The sequence below is a fragment of the Thalia democratica genome, chromosome 4 (assembly GCF_965202585.1).
Source record: "Thalia democratica chromosome 4, ktThaDemo2.hap1.1, whole genome shotgun sequence".
NCBI classification, from domain to species: Eukaryota; Metazoa; Chordata; class Thaliacea; order Salpida; family Salpidae; genus Thalia; species Thalia democratica.
Window position 1 is genome coordinate 32,069,121 of NC_139168.1, and position 17,269 is coordinate 32,086,389.

Consider the following 17,269-nt stretch of genomic DNA (forward strand, 5'->3'; position numbering starts at 1 on the left):
AAATCCACACTCGCACAAGTAAGTCGTCGCGAATGGAATGAGAGTACTTAGTGCTTTTTCACCACGTTTTGGAAACATATTCATTGAACAACACCAATATTGTTCAAGAGTTTTGCTTTCAAACTGCATTTTGAGAAAACGGTTCATGCATAATTCAATAAGTTCATCTTTTAACGATTCATCATCGGACATGTGATTCAAATTAAAAGAATATGAATTTTTTATCCATTCTTCAGAAATTTCCAGCTCTCCTATTTTAAAATATCCGTCAAATGACTTGGATAGTATTTCCAAATAGTTGATATAACTAAACATATCCAAATAACTAAACACTCATTTCTTCGAGTAATGGAAAATTTGATAAATTGCCTATTTCAACTCGTCGACACTAGAGATTTAACTTTTTTTAAAAAGCATTTATTATTTCACAACATTTTAAAATATTTACATTTATCCCTAGCATGGAAACATTCAAGCGGCTGAAAATGTCACTCAAGTAAGCTAGTATTTGAATAAATTCTTTTGACTCCGTTTCTTTGACATGGTCATAGTCACGTTCCTTAAGAAAAGCTATTACTTATTTCCTCAATTCAAAAAAGCGCTTTAAAGCTCTTCTACGTGATAGCCAGCAGACCTAAGTATGGAAAAGTAAAACTAAATGTTTACTACCATAATCTTGACACAACGACTTAAAAAGACGGTGATTAAGAGCACGACCTCTAATCCAGTTGATTGTCCTCACACAAATATCAAGGACATTTTCAGATTTCGAGGGCAATGTTTTTGATGCCAAGGTATGTCGATGAAGAAAACAGTGAGTACCCTGCAAGTGCGGAATATCCTGTTTTAAGAAAGCAAAAAAAAAAACAGATTTATTTCCCAACATAGCAGGGGCACCGTCAGTACACACAGAACCATTAACTTGCATGTCTAAGTCATGTTTCGCAAAAAAAATCTTGACACATTGAAAGATGTCTTTTGCTTTTGTGGTTCTCTTCAGATCTTCACAAAATAATAAATCTTCTTTTATCGAACCATCATGCACATATCTCACTAGTACAATCAATTGACTGCAATTTTCAACATGCTATTGGTTCGTCCGACAGGAGAGAGATTTTTAAATAACTTTGATTTCAGCAATGACTTTATCCAAAACATCCAAACTTAAATCTTTAATTCGACTTTGAATAATAAATAAGACGCTTTAAATATTTGGTCCTAGGACCTGGTGCACGAAAAACCTTTAGGTTATCGAGTCGCACACCACGGATACCTTTTAAAGTCTTGTCAAGGACTAATATTGTTAGATAGCGGCACTAACTCAAGCTTTTTTGAAGCTTCTTTTCCCAGAACATCTTCTGTCATTTGGCTTTATCAACTCTTCAGCAATTGTATGAAGCTTTTTGGATTTAGCTACGTTATACGCCACATGGTAAGAAACCAATAAAATAGGTTTGCCAGCAGATACAAAACCGAGCTTTGGAAGTGTTCCTTGTGATTCATAGCGGATCCTTTTAGATTTCAATGACTCAAAATCATGACCTGAAATATCTGCTACACCATGTCGTTTGTTAAAATGTTCTTGCAATTTCAAAATGGAATTCAAATTTCAAAAATGGATGGCTTCAAAATTGAGTTCGAAAATACTAATCATAACATGCATTGCGGTTTTTGCAGGCCTTCAGCTGTTTCAGTGCAAGTAAAACCAAACAGAACATAACTATCATTCCACTTCCTTATCTTTGACATGATTGAGTACTAATTAGATAAACTGTATTCTAAGAAAAACAAAAATGTCAATTACTAAGACATTTTTTTTTCATAAAATTTATACAAAAACAATGCTTCAGCCTATGACTTCGTCATTTAGTTTTTTAAGTTTTGAAAAAATATTATAGTGAGGAAAAAGCACTAGAAAAGTAATAAATGATAGGCTTAAACTTAAAACTAAACTTTTCATACATTTTGTTATGAATATATGTGCTTAAAAAATAAAAATCAGCTGTTCTAAGTTAAGCTTATGTATTGTTTTGTTTTCAAAACTGTTAGCAGCTAGGAGGTTTCAAAATGTTTGAGTTAAGATTTTAAAAAGTTAAAAGATATTTAGTCTTAAATTATCAAAAGATCTGTATAAAAGCAAATAAAAAAAAAGTTTGTATGCTTACAACATAAATAGAAAAAAGTAGATTGAAAAAGGTAAACGGTTTACGTTCAAAAAAGGAATGTATAGAAATAAAGTTGATGCATTAAATACTTTTGCTGATATATAAAAATTGGTTTCACTAAAGCTAAAATCAAGTTTTCTTAAATGGTATAACATACAGTAATTGCTGTGAACTTTACAATTTACTGATCTTAAATCTAAGCACCACTTTCTGCACAAGTAAGCTTTATAAAAAAATATTTTATAAATGCAGTAGACTTAACAGAACCTGTTCTTAACAGCTAATAAAAAACCTGCTGAAGATACTAATTTTTGTCTAAGTATATCAATTAAAATAGATGCTAGCTCATAAACTGTTTTAAAAAATTAATGACCAGTTAAGAAAATAAAGTATTTAAAGAATAGATGATTAAAATTCACAGGTGTAAAACTCTAAGAAAGCTTTACTGAAATGTTAATTCTAAACTAACAGCTGTTAAATAAAACTAGTAAAATGAATTTACTTCTAGAAAAGCGCTCTTGCTCTATGACGTATTATAAAATTAAATTATTCAGAAAACTAGCGCCAACTTCTTTATATAACAAAATGTACTTTTTAATTTTATAAACTTAATCAGAGAGTGAAAATCACCTTATTTATCATACAAAAATGAAAAGCCATCTCGCACCCCCAAGGGGTGCGAGCACCCCTGGTTGGGAACCCCTGCTTTAAGGGATCTTCAGTTACAATTTAAATCTGAAAAATTAAAGTTAAACAAAATATGGAAGATACTATAAAGCATAACAAAACAAGTAAACTAGAAATTTTAAATTATGTTAGTTAGAAAATTAATAAAGAGTTTGAATAAAATACTAAATAAACACTATGGGTTTAGGCTCTTAAAAAGCTAAATGTGAAACTGGTATATTAAAAAAAACATTAGTGGCTCAAAAATTAAGGAATAGAATAAGCTACTTACATATTATAATATGAGAAACTTTTGAGTCTTTAAATTAAAAATTACTTTTATTGAATGTAAAAGTTTTAACTTTAAAAACATGTTAAGTAGAAAAATTGTGGTTTGACACAAACAATCTATGATAAAAGATTTGTGTTCTTTTATTTTTTTTTAAATCACATTTGAAGTAGGTTTACAGTATTTTTTCACTGTTGTTATACTACTTAATGCAAAAACAAATAAATAAAACACTCTCTCAAGTTTTGATACTTCTCATGAAGTTGGAGGCTATCTCTATATTTTTGGAGAAACCAGAACTGTGTAAACAGAAGGAATTTGATTATAAAGTGTCTTTATTTAGTTAAATTATCTATTTTTATCCGTTAGTAGTATTTGAGTTTAATTATTTATTACTTTACACTGATTATTTATTGTGCTTATTACTTTGTTAGTTTTAACTTTTTGTGTTTTTGTTTAAAAACTTATTCATAGTTTTAGAATTGTTCTACTGTTAAGTTCTGACGAAAAGTAGTGTAATACGTATAAACTATCACAGAAAACTTGAGAGAGTGTTTTATTTATTTGTTTTTGCATTAAATATGAATTAGCTGATAATGTTATACTACTTGACAATTTTTTTAACCTTAAACTTAGTTTTAAACTAAAAATAGACCCAAAAAACGTGTACATTCATAAACCAGGAAGAAGTTTCTCAAAAACAAGTGGCAGCCCTGCTTTTTGGTTACATGACTATTCAAATTCTGCTAATTCAAATTCGGACAATTTAAATTCCGACAACTCAAATTCGAACATCTTAAATTCCAAAAATTAGAATTGTGACCATCCAAATTCCAACATTTTAAATTTTGAAATTCAAATTGTGACAATTTATATTTTGATAATTCAAGTTCGAATAATTTAAATTCCAGCAACTTAAACCTCGACATTTCAAACCCGACAATTTTTATTTTGATAATTCAAATGCTGACAACTAAAACTCCGATAACTAAAACCACCAACATAAAATAAAGTTTCAAGAATTATTTATTTTAATAGCAAGTAACCTATTTTCAGTTTTTGCTATTAAAACTTTGACATCATTAATTGTTTTATTTGTTATTATCTTAAATAATGAAATTTTATTTTAGAATAAGTATAAACGATAATGAAAGTAAAATGATGTTTTATAAAAAGTTTAACAATGAGAATTTATTTTATCGTAGTTTTTAATTGTATATCTCCATACTTGTCGTTTTTCAACGATGTGTTTTTAATTTGTTAAGTTTTATTCTGAAGTCTTCAAGATGTTGTGGAGACTTTTAATATTTTTTATAGAGTAAGGTTTGGCAACGTACGGCCCGCGGGCCGGATCCAGCCCTCAGAGTAAAAATGACCGGCCCGTTAAGGTCAATACTACGAAATTTTTATAAAACCTTGTATCATAATTTTACAAAAAAATAAATCTGTAAGAATTTGAATCTAAAAAACATATTTTAAAAATCGAATTTTAATTTATGTATAGTGATAAAAGCACCATTTTTTGTCATAACATTTTGTTTAGTTCAAAATCTGTGGTAATATCTTTAGTTATATTAAATAAATTTAATTAAAATAAATTACTTAAATTAAATAAATCCAAGAGATATGCTGGTTATATATACGCGGGCCTGGCGTTTACTGACTAAAACGCGCTATTAAAATGATAATCTTAAGTAGTTTAACGCTACTTTTTAGACTAATCTCAATAATTATAAAAGTATGTGTATAAATTATAAATTGGACTTATACTATTATTCTAAAAGATTATAAGTGTTGATTTAACCTAAACTGCTGGTTATTGAAATAGTTAGATTATTTAATCTATTATTTATTGAAGTAGGTTTAAAACGTTGTTAGAAAGCTTAAACTACTTGTATATTAAAATCGAGTCAAAAAGTTTAGACTGTATTTACAATAAATAACTTTTTTTTCTACTCAGGTAAATTCAGTTAATGTTTAACTTTTTTATTACTTTTTGTAAGAATGCATTATGCAAGAAATAATATAACCAGCTGAAATTAGTAACTATTGTAACTATTCAAACAAAAGATTTTAAATAGGTTAGGTTAAACATAAAACTGTTACTAACTTGTGATTTTATCTAACTACTTAGTGTGCAATTTATGGTTTAATTAATTCTTTCAAGACTTTTTTTACAAACTAAGTTTCGGTCAAAGACCTCGTCAGTGCTTAAATAAATCTTATTCAAATAGAAAATTTTCTAAAAAAAAGAAAAACTTAAGTGTTTAAGATAACAAATTCAAAAAATATAGAAAAATTTATGTTTCTTTGACTATCAAACTTTACAGTTATAAATAATTTGCAAAACAAAAACTGCATAAAAAAACCATAGATAAAAGTAAATAATTTGAAAAAACAAGTAGTTCGACTCATAATAAAATAAGCAAGATTGCCTGCAATTAAAAACATGTAAAAAATATATGGAAATCACTATTTAAAAATACAAATACAACCTTAAACTTTTATTTCTTTAATTCACCAGTAGTTTAAGAATATAGCTCATTTTTTGTTAATTTTTTATGAAAAAAAAAGTTGAGAACAAAAGTATGTTTAAAAACTTAGACGCTGCTCCGAACTTGTTTTAACTTTTAACATTCAAAATAAGGCTATAACATTTTAAAACTATACTTGGGATTAAAAAAAAGGAAATAAATGAGTCCTTTTACTTTGAAATATAAGTTTTTACAAATTTTAATAAATGTTTAGTTCAGGATTTCTTAAAATCGTTTCAAGCGGGCTGCTTTAAAGAAATTAAAATAGCTATGGCCCCCTTCAACAACATTACTCAAAAAACTACCATTAAAAGCACATTTTTTGTTGCTCTCCATCGACAACTCCAGAATGTTTAGTGTAAGTTTCAAATTTTTATAACCTCATGGCTCCCCTGTAGTTCCTTTATTGCATATGGGCCCCTGAGTATCTCCCATGCCCGCTTTGGGAAACTCTGATTTATATAAAAGAATATAAGTATAACTAAAATAACAAAGTAACCCAGCACAAGGAACACTTAGAATAGTTTTCAATTTTCTTTTTTTAAAACATTAACAATAATAAAATAATCGAAATCATTATCAGTTCTACATGTTATCAGTAATTTCAGCTTAAATTTTTAAACATTTATTATTTTTTTTAAATATAGATAGAGTGTATTAAGTTTACTAACTTAAATAAAGTGTTGGCTATTTAGTTATTATTTATATACTAAAAACTAAAAAAAACAATGTTATTATGATATTATAGTTTGTTGAACAAAAAGAAAATACGCTAAAAATATTTTTCCTAAAACTGATACTCCTAAAAGCTTTTGCACAAAGAACCTTTCTGTTATCAAGGCGCACACCACTTGCACCTAATCTGCAATAAAAAAATAACACAAATTTTTACAACTTTATCTGAACCAGTGCTAGTGGAACCTGATTAGTGCTCAAAAACGACTCAAATAAAAATTAATATTATTTCATTATTTATACATAAAAATATATTGTTCCTGTTTATCTTACGTAAACCTTATTTAATTAATTGATCTATTAGTAAATTCACTTTCAAAAAAACCTTAAGTGGAACCTTCGAAGATGGCTTTAGTCAATTTAATTGGTATTTAGCTTTGTCCTGTTCATAGCTTTACAATATCGATAAGCTAGTGATTTATTATCATATATACTTATTAAAACTTGTTAATAAAAAGCTTGTTTTCGAAAACACTGTTATATAGCTATGCACTTTATATACAGTTTTAAAGGTTAATAAAAAAGTTGTTTAATGTACCATCACAAAATTTTAAGAAAACAACAAAAATAGCATCACAGCTTAATCTTAATTACGTCTTTTTCATAAAGTATTTTAGGTATTTTGTGTAATTTTTTAAAGCCGTTTAAGGGAACAAAAGCTCTTTTAAATTAAAGTTACCAAACTTCTGCAATACTAGAAGCTGAAAAGAAACAAAACCATTTTAAAAACAAAAAGTTTAGTTCTATCCAACTATGCATAACATTCAGTGCTGTTGATATAAAATTGCTTTCCTTCTTATCAATCAACAATCGTTTAACCTCTTTTGTGTTTAATGCGTACACAACACACATCGTATACATGATTCATTATTAGTAACAAACTTGTTAAGTACTTAAACTCAAGTTTTTCATAAAAAGTAATATCAACTTTTGTTAAAGTGCTATAGTTTATTGAACGATAAAACAGACGCTCAAAATATTTGGTCCTACGAAATAGTACATCAAGAACCTTTCGGTTATCAAACTAAAACTAATAACTAAAGAGCTAAAACTAATATCGTACTAATTCGGCAAATTTTAAAGGAAATCATAATTAAAAAAAAAAGTTAAAAAATAATTACAAAATTTAAGTTTTGATAAATTTTTGCTGTAAATGTCCGAACAAAATAAGACCGTTGGAATATAAGCACCACTGACCACACAGCAATTTAAAAAGTAATTTAGTTATCAAAATTAACAACGGTTAAATATATTCTACGGAAATATAACTAAATTGTATTACTTTTACATTATTTTGACTTAAGAATACTGTTATTTGATTGTTTTGAACAGTTTATAACTTTAAAAGCACTTTTTTTATAACTAAAACCAGACCATGGTTAATATTTGATTTACAAGCTCTTGTGTACTTTTATCAAGTTTGTTAAAAGGGAAAACTATATCTAGCATGCAAATAGAAACTTGTATGCTAATAGTATATTATCTAAAAAATAATCTACCATAAATCTGGTTAAACTAAGAGAAAATAGTAGTACTTTTATCTCTGCTTTTTTCTTTCAGAATTTTTATAAAACTGTTATCTTATGATTTAAAAGGTTTTCTTTTTATGTTTAATTATAAAACATTGAATATTTTTTATCACTATAATGTAGACAATTGATAATAAGTAAAAGTGAGTTGAGTTGCTTTTTAAGTTTAGGTTAATATTAAAATTTGTATTTACTATCACAATACTGTGTATGTTTCAGATAATTATGTTTTTATTCTAGTTTAAGTAAAAATAAAGGTTTACATATTCAAAATTTTATGTTTATTTGTTTCAGGCAAATTCTTAAATTCTGTCACATGATGGTGTAGTGTAGACTAAAGATGGTTTTAAAACTATCTTAGTTAAACTTTGCAAGATCAAAACCCAATGGTTGACACATGTACAAAATCAAGAACAAACAAAAAAGCTGTTATTTGGTAAAAAACTTTTTGGGGTACAAAATTAAAATTGAAAATATCAACAAATACATCAAATTTTAATTTTAATTTTAGGAAGCAGCTTTCCTACTTCAGTAAAAATGCAATATATTTGTTGATGTTTTTTTTTAGTTGTTTTGGTTTCTTGTATAGAAACATTAAAGAACTTATTGCTTACAGTGTAATTAATATTACCTTTTTAAAATTTGCAGTAGCTTACTGTGAGTTCTACTTGATGGTAACAGTCCTATATTTGGATTAATATTGTTGTATTTGTGTCTGAAGTATTTGCTTTAAAATATGGGCTACTTAAAATTCCTGCACTTGATTTCTAATGGTGAGATTCAACTTTGTAAGTTTAACCAAGTGATGTGTCATCAAGGTTTTATATTCAAATTTAATTACAGAAACATTTTACAATTGGATAATTTAATTTTAATTGTTAAAAGAGCAGGTATAATTACAGTGATAAAATTTAATTGTATGACCCTAAAAAACAGTTATAACAGTATGCAGAGAGAAGAGTGACATTGATGTTTGTCTACTTAATAAAAAAATGTTTATTACTAATACTTTTCTATTATATTCTATTATATATTATATATTATATATATATATTTAAGTTTTCTTAATTTAAGGTTTTTAAGTTAAACAGCTGTATATACTTTTATTTGACATTATGTATAGAGTAGCAATTTTACCTAAAAATACCTACAAATCTAGAACTTGATACTTAAAAAACTATCATCAAAAAATATAAATAAACCTGAACAAACCTGGAATTTAAAAAAACTTATAAGTCTAAAGCAATGAAGTAAAGATTAGATAAGAAGTAAATATTAGGTACAACAAAACATTTATATACTATTTGTAGTACTATTTACAATAAAACATATTTAAAGTAGAAATGCAGTATATTTCACTAAATTCATAAAATTTATAATATTTTTAACTTGTTTTAATACAAAAACCAGCAAGAATACTTGTACAATAAACAATTTAAGAGAAAACTAGAAAAACTGAAAAAGTTATTTAAAAACCAGTGGCATCCCTATATGTAATTTTTGTTACATATTTAAAATATCCAGTCACTTATTCTAATTATGACTAGTTTGATATTTTAAAAATAAGGCTTAGTCTCTATTATTTGAAATAGTTTTTTTTTAATTCAAGTTGAATTTAAGTACTGTTTTGAATGAAACTAATATTTGGTTATAAGAGGTCAACTTGGTTTTTTTAATTTGTGCTCACTACAAAAAATATCTAAATTTTTAACATTACACATGGTCATTTTTTAAAAACAGGCTAGTTTATTTTGTTTTAAGGAGTTGCATCTCTGATTTTTGCATTAAATACAGTACAAGTAACATATATTTGTATAATCATAAATAAATAGAAAAGTTTACAGCTTTTTGATAGGACAAAATAAACTATATGTTTAATTAAATAATCAAAAGAACTATTTTGCAATTAGAATAAGTAAGTTGTTTTACTTATTACATTCTATATTCTTTTAAAGTATTAAAAAAAAAAAAAAAATTGATATTAGCATGACAATATATTTTAAAATTTATTATAAGTATTTAAAATTTAGTATGTATGAGGCTCACTAAAGCTTTTTATTTTTATTTGTTAATTTAAGTATACTTATCTATATAAATGATAGTTTTAGTTTTCTTAATAAAAAAGCAACCCTTAGTTATTCATAATAGTAACAAGAAAATTGAAATCACACTTTATTTTATTAATCAAACTAGTGAAGCTTTTATATGCAAAATTTTACAGATTTTGTTATCAAAATGAGACTAATTGTAGGTTTGGGCATCATTCTTATATTTCACTTTAACCTTTGTCTAGCTTTAGACATAGTGTCACTTGATAATAAAGCTGAAAAAATGCACTCATATAAGGTTCAATATGTTTCTATTTGTTATGATGATGATGAGTTGTGTGATTACAATTCAACTTATAGTTTACAAGACACTAAATGTACTTACACAGAAAAAAGTCTTAAAGGTACTGAAGTTCCATCTTATAAATTTGAAAAAGCCCGTTTTATAGATTCTGTACTTATTCAAAACTTAGTTGTGACCAGAAACGATGTAAGTATTAATTGGAAAAATGTTCGTGGACTAAAAGTTGATCTTAAAGTAGCACACTCAAAGTACCAAAGTAACCTTGAAAATATTACCAAGTATCTTTGTTTTGACGAAAGTAGACAAAATGCAGACTGCAGATGTAAATGTCATTACAATTTATCAGTTTCTGGCTTCTTCCCTGAAGACAAGGTTCATGGATTCATTGACACAATTCCTCCATATAACAAAAATTGCAGGTTTGAATCAACAGTAGACAGCTGCTCATCACCTCACTTAAGTTTATACGATCAGTGCATGCTTCAGCATAATGCTTCTTTTAAGTTTAAAGACAATAAAACTAGCTATTATAGTACATCTGAAGTGTTGATTACTTATGACATACCATCAAAGTTAAATAAAAGTTATTTGAAAGTAGAACTACAAAAAAATGACAGTAGTAAAGGCCTGGGGACTTTAGAGACAATAAATAAAACAAGTTATGGTAAAGGCAAACTAAAGTTTTCTTTAAGCAGCTACAATTTAACTTATGGTAATGTTCTGCAAGTAACACTTGATGGTGAAACAGTTTTAAGCTTCTACATAATAGAGCCTATGCCTGTGTTTACCTACTTTGCAATTGCTTTTGCTGTTGTTGCTGCATTGTTTATACCGTACATAATTTACAAAAAATATAACAAAAAGAGTGAAATAAAAGGCACTAGGGAGTTAGAAGAAGCCACCACTCTTGATGAAAAAGTAACAGTGTATATTGGTTACCATGATGACAGAAAATGGTTTCGAGACAGTGTAAATGGTTTGGCTCATTCACTGAAGGCTAAAAACGGTTTTGATGTGAAAATTGCGGAATGGGACCTTGAAAGTGAGCTTAACAGGAGCTGTTGGGTTGAAAATATAATTAAAAGTTGTGACAAATTTCTTTTTATTTGGTCTAAACAAGCCGCTCTTGTCTTTGATATGATTGAAAAAAGAGAAAAGCTTGTAACTCCCCCAAAAGCTTTCATTAGTATTGCAAAACAGATGAAAAAAGACCTTCTAAGGTTTACTTACTCAAAAGATAAAGTTGTTTCTGCTTTTCTTGAACCTGAGTGTGAACATGAAATTCCTGTTTGGTTTAAAAAATTAGTTGGCAGGCATTTTGAATTAAAGAAACAGGAAAGAGAAATGTTAAATTTGCTGCATAACATAAGATGTCCCGAAGAAATAGTGACTTTTAGTAGGGAAAATAACTTTACCACCACTGATATCACTATTGCAATGCCTGATGAGTTTGAAGAGAAAGTTTTGGTTGTCAACCCCCCTGATTTCGCTCGAGAAATTGATGCAAATGAGTTGGAATGTCTTATCAAACCTACACAAAATGCCATCAGGGAGCTTAAAATTTGCCCACCAGAGTTGTAATGAAGTAAATAAAAAGTGTTAACAAAGTTTTAACTCATCAGTTATTATCTTTAAATTGCAGTATAGTTAAGTGTTGCTACTTGTATTTAGACATTTTAAAACTAAATTTTAAATTTTATTGATACCTTGCTTATTTTATAAAACACAAGGTTTTGGCGTAAGTTTAATTGAAGTTTAATTTGTTCAAAACTTAAACTAATAGTTTCAAAATAAAGTTAATTGATAATTATAATTACTTATGATTTCCAAAACTTTAAATTGTTACTCTATATTTTCTCTCTTATTGAATAAACTACCCAAAGTTTATTATATGAAAAATATTTTTGGTATAGTTTCTTTTGATTGAATTTTGTTTTTGTATTATTTTCATGCACTTAATTTGAGACATTTATGTTTTATTAAAATGTTCATAACTGTTTTTTTTGATACTCATACACATTTTGTTTTGAACTGATCAAACTTCAACAACAAACTTTTTTATATTTATTTATCTCAGAAGCTTACCAATTGTCAATATAATTTTTTCAAAAATATCAATTTAAATAAAATATTGAAGTTAATTTAAGATGTTTAACGTTTTTTATCTCTTATTTGTTATTTTCTTGAGCATTTGTACGTTTTTTTATGAAGTATAACTAACTTCAGCTAAATAACTTTATTTTCATTTGTTTGCAAACATACTAACATAAAACTGTTTTTATCACATTGACTTATACGTTTACTTAATTAATTAGTAAATCTATAACGATTACTAATGAAATTTTTTATTCACTCTTACACACTTTCTTTTTGTCCATGTCCATTTTAAATAAGTCATTAATAAGTCAATAGCGTTTGAATATAAATAAAGTAGTAGTAAATGCATTTTCTTACCATTTAACTAGGGTCGATTGAAACGTTAAGGTGTTTTCCGGAGGCAGCACATTTTTTTAAAGCTTTTTTATTTAATACCCTTATCCTATACCCACCTTACCCAAAGATATTAAAAATTAATCATAATATAAATTTTTAATTACCGAAATAAAAAATAAAAAGTTTTTTATTTTGTTGACTCAACAAATATTAAGGGAAACACCACGACGTTTCAACAAGACTCGTTGAACTAAGCAATATGTTGATGTTGTTTTGTTGTAAACCTTAATTGTTTTTGTATATTACACTGTATATTAGTTAGCAAACTATTTTGAACCTAAGCCATATAAAACGTTCGTGAATAATTTTTTACTTAAGATTTGTTATTTTCCATGAGTTATTCTAAATTTTAATTAAGTTAAAATGTTTATATTTAAAAATAAACTATAAAATCATATAAAAGTAATTCATTAAACACAAATTTACAATAACTATAACTATTAATCATGTTTAAATATTTGTACAATGTGTTTAATTTTTTTGCACCTTTATTGGTTTATCATAGAAGTTTTTTCTTAAGTTTCGTTTAAAGTTACTTTATTGAATGTTAATAAAATAAATTATTACGAGAGTATTTAAATTTTGTTTTTTAATGGTTTGTAAATTCTACTTAACGAATTGTTTTAATTGACTATAACTAGTTGTTAGGCTTTCATTTTAATTCAAATGATTATCATACACTTATACAATATGGCTTGTTTAAAATAAAAAACTGTCACTTTTTTTATTTATTTCAAAAATCTCAAGCTAATGAAAATGTTTAATTAGAAAAAATGTTATATCTGCTTACAATTTGTTTGATACGATTTTATTAACTGTTTAAATTTTTGAACTTATTGTATAGCGACTAAAGCTAATAAAATAAAGTAGAAAATTCTAGTGTAGAACGGAAGTATAAAAATTTTGTTTTAACATCTGTAAATAACATTTAGCTCATAAAAATTTTTTGATAATTTAAATAATTTTTTCCTAATCATTGCTGTTATGTACAAGATAACAAATAAAATCTATTCTTATCTTGACTACTTTTGATGATAATAATTTTAGTCATAAGATTATTAAACAATAGTTGCACATAAAAGATATTTAACATATACTTTTTAGTCTACGAAGTCAGTAATGTATATAGATTTATTTCTATACCTGTAATTAGTAGATGCAAAAAAAAATATACTAGAGTGCAGGTTTAATGTAAAAGTATGCTAATAAATTCCTACCCACAAACTCTCTTATGTTAATAATTTTTCATAATGTTTATTTCAAATACTTTTTTGTATTGTTCACTTAATAATATTTACTATTGATTAATCTTATTTTTTCCACAAAAATTTCTAAACCAGATGAATTCTGAAAACTTTTGACTGAGAACAAAATTTTTAATTGAAAAATGAAACTAAATAACTGTAAAAGTTGTGGTTGTCTGCTTACGTCAGTTAGTTAATTAGTTTGATTACAGCATGTACACTTAACTTGAATTTATGGTACTACTCCTGCACAAATAAGTATACTGACTCACTGATAATCTTAAATTGAAAACGTTTTGCTTCACTCAGACCAAAGAGTGTCTTTTCCATACTTTTATTACGTGTGACTTATAAAACTTTTTGGGTTCATACAAAATTGTTCTATAAATTTTTTGAGCTGGTAATGTTCTTTGCATTGAAACTTCTCAAACGTTTGTGGCGTAGTTTATACGTATGATAGCTTAATTTTTTTTTCAAGTTTTATTCATTTCAGTTCCGACAATCTCTTGTCACAAACTTCTTCAAAAGCTAGGAGAACAAACCTGACTTAATGTTTAAATTAACCTTGTTTGCTCTCTGCTAACTATTGTAAAAAATATAAATTAAGGGCACGTTGAATCCCACAGATGAGAACAAAAAGAGCCCGTCGAAGTATCGAAACATTACTATGTCAAGCAGCTTCCTGTTTTCCTGAATATATTTTCCTTCTGGATTCAAAGACTTGACGTAAACGTAAAACCATCCAGAGGTATTGCCTTCTATTTTCTTCTTTCAACGTTTTGCCGTTCTAAGAACAACGGTTAGCTTTTATGTAGGATTTTATCTTGGAACCAGTACTGCTATCATTGTTCGTGACAGGCGTCGGCAGCTTTTTGTAAGTCGCTGGCAAGTTTTCCTTCGAAACACACTGTATAAAAAAGTCTTCAAGGGCCGCAGTTTTTCTAATTTACTTTGAAAACACTTTACTTTACCAAAAACTTGTTAAAATCTGCATTAGTAGCATTGTGTTGTTTTAATAAGTATGTTTTTAGCTAAAAAGTAACTCACGGGCCGCATATTTTGGTTTTGAGGGCCGAACTTGGCCCGCTGGCGGCAGTTAGCCGATCCCTGATGAGCACACTTGTCTATTTTGCACTTAATTCATCGTTTAAGTTTTGAAAAAGATTAAAAAATACACCATAACTTTTAAGTACGCACAGATCTTTTGGTTTATAGTACTAAGTAAGTTTTGAAAACAATCTTATCATTTATTAAATTAGATATTTAGTTTTAATTTTTTAAAACAACGGATATTCATTAATGTTGTTTTAAATAATCATTTTCTCTTAAATTAATTTTTTACTAGCTGATAACTATAAAAGTTTTTAAAAACTTACAATTAAAAAACAAAATAACACTTTAGGGGAGTCTGAAGTTTCGCAGATATTCATTCAAAATCAGATATTCGCATTTTCGAACGGATATAAGCTATAAACAAGTTTTCGTAAAAAATTAATGGAGCTTACAGTTCTTATTCAATTTTGACAAAACACATCTTAAACGATTTGTCTTGCATAGCAGATTAAACATTTTTGGTTAAGATTGAATAAAACTTTCAAAAAAATGTTTTTTTTGACCTCAAAGTTTAACTAACTTTTTTCTTGTTCATTCTATACAAAACAACTAAGTTTCGTAAAATATTAATGGAGCTTACAATTCTCACTCAATTTAGAAAAAAAAACATCTTAAACGATTCGTCTTGCTTTGTAGATATTACATTTTTAGTTAAGATTGAATAAAATCATTAAAGAAAAAAATTATTTTTTGACCTCAAAGTTCAACTATTATTTTTCTTGTTTATTCTATATAAAACAACTAAGTTTCGTAAAAAATGAATGGAGCTTATAATTCTTATTCAATTTTAACAAAAAACATCTTAAACAATTCGTCTTGTTTTTTAGTTATTACATTTTTGGTTTACATTGAATAAAATCATCGAAACGTATATATTTTGTCACCTCAAAGTTCAACTAACATTTTTCTTGTTTATTCTATGTAAATCAATTTAAAAAAGTTACGACGTAAAAACCAATCAATTTTTCCGTCGGTTTCCTTAACAAAAATAAACACTTTTTCAATTTGACTTTTCAATTCTAGATTATTTCAAAATATCAAGTCATTTATCTCGTTTAAAGATATTAAATATTTGTTAAGATTAAAGATAAACACAAAAATTATTTTTTCTAAACTGAGTGTCCTGCCGTTTTTTATGGAAGTATTAACTGGTTAAATAATTGGTAAGAAGGTTACATTCAGCATGAGCAACAAATGGACGGAAAAAGTTGTGGAATTCATGTCTATGAGGTTAAAAAATTTAATATTTTAAGTAAATAAAAAAAGGCTCTAACTTAAATTTAATTTCAATACTTTATTAAATTCTATGCAAATGGCTGAAGATATACTGAAAGTGTAATACCTAATGAAAATATAAAGTTTAGCAATGCAGAGAACAAATCGGATAAAAAAAGATTATAGTTTGGAATTTATATTTTAGCAGCTGAAGGTTTGTAACAGTTGAAAAAGTATTTTAGAAAAAAATAAACAAACTAAAATAATAATAATAAATATTATGCAATTTCATTAACAAATGAAACAAAGAAAGAAGCAGCAAAAGGAAAAAGATCACGAAGTATATCGTTAAAATTCAAAGACTCTTATCTTATTGATTAAAATAGATAATTCTTTGAATTTCATTTTAATATTTATTATTTCGTTACAATATTTTGATATAAATAAGAACGTCATAAATAAAATGACGAATTGTTTAAGATGTTTTTTGTTTAAAATGGATAAGAATTGTAAGCTAAAGAAACTTAGTTGTTTAACAAAAGAAAATAACAATATTTTAAAATTAGAAATAATGTCTAATAGTTTTTTGTCTAAGTTTAATAAGAATTGTAAGCTACATTAATTTTCTACGAAACTTAGTTGTTTTATATAGAAAAAGCAAGAAAAATATTAGTTGAACTTTGAGGTCAAAAATAATATTTTTCTTGATGATTTTATTCAATCTAAACCAAAAATGTAATATCTACAAAGCAAGACGAATCGTTTAAGATGTTTTTTATCTGAATTGAATAAGAATTGTAAGCTCCATTAATTGTTTACGAAACTTAGTTGTTTTATATAGAATAAACAAGAAAAATATTAGTTGAACTTTGAGGTCAAAAATAATATTTTTCTTGATGATTTTATTCAATCTAAACCAAAAATGTAATATCTA

At 26.5% G+C, this 17,269-nt stretch overlaps 1 protein-coding gene across 1 annotated transcript; it reads left to right on the forward strand.

Annotated features, from left to right (window-relative positions):
• Positions 1-9,754: 9,754 nt before the first annotated feature.
• On the forward strand, positions 9,755-12,214 carry LOC145834544 (uncharacterized). The gene is made up of 2 exons (XM_082941990.1): positions 9,755-9,833; positions 10,140-12,214. Exon 2 carries the CDS (start codon positions 10,154-10,156, stop codon positions 11,849-11,851), a length of 1,698 nt encoding a protein of 565 aa, XP_082798116.1. The 5' UTR covers positions 9,755-9,833; positions 10,140-10,153; the 3' UTR covers positions 11,852-12,214.
• Positions 12,215-17,269: the final 5,055 nt, after the last annotated feature.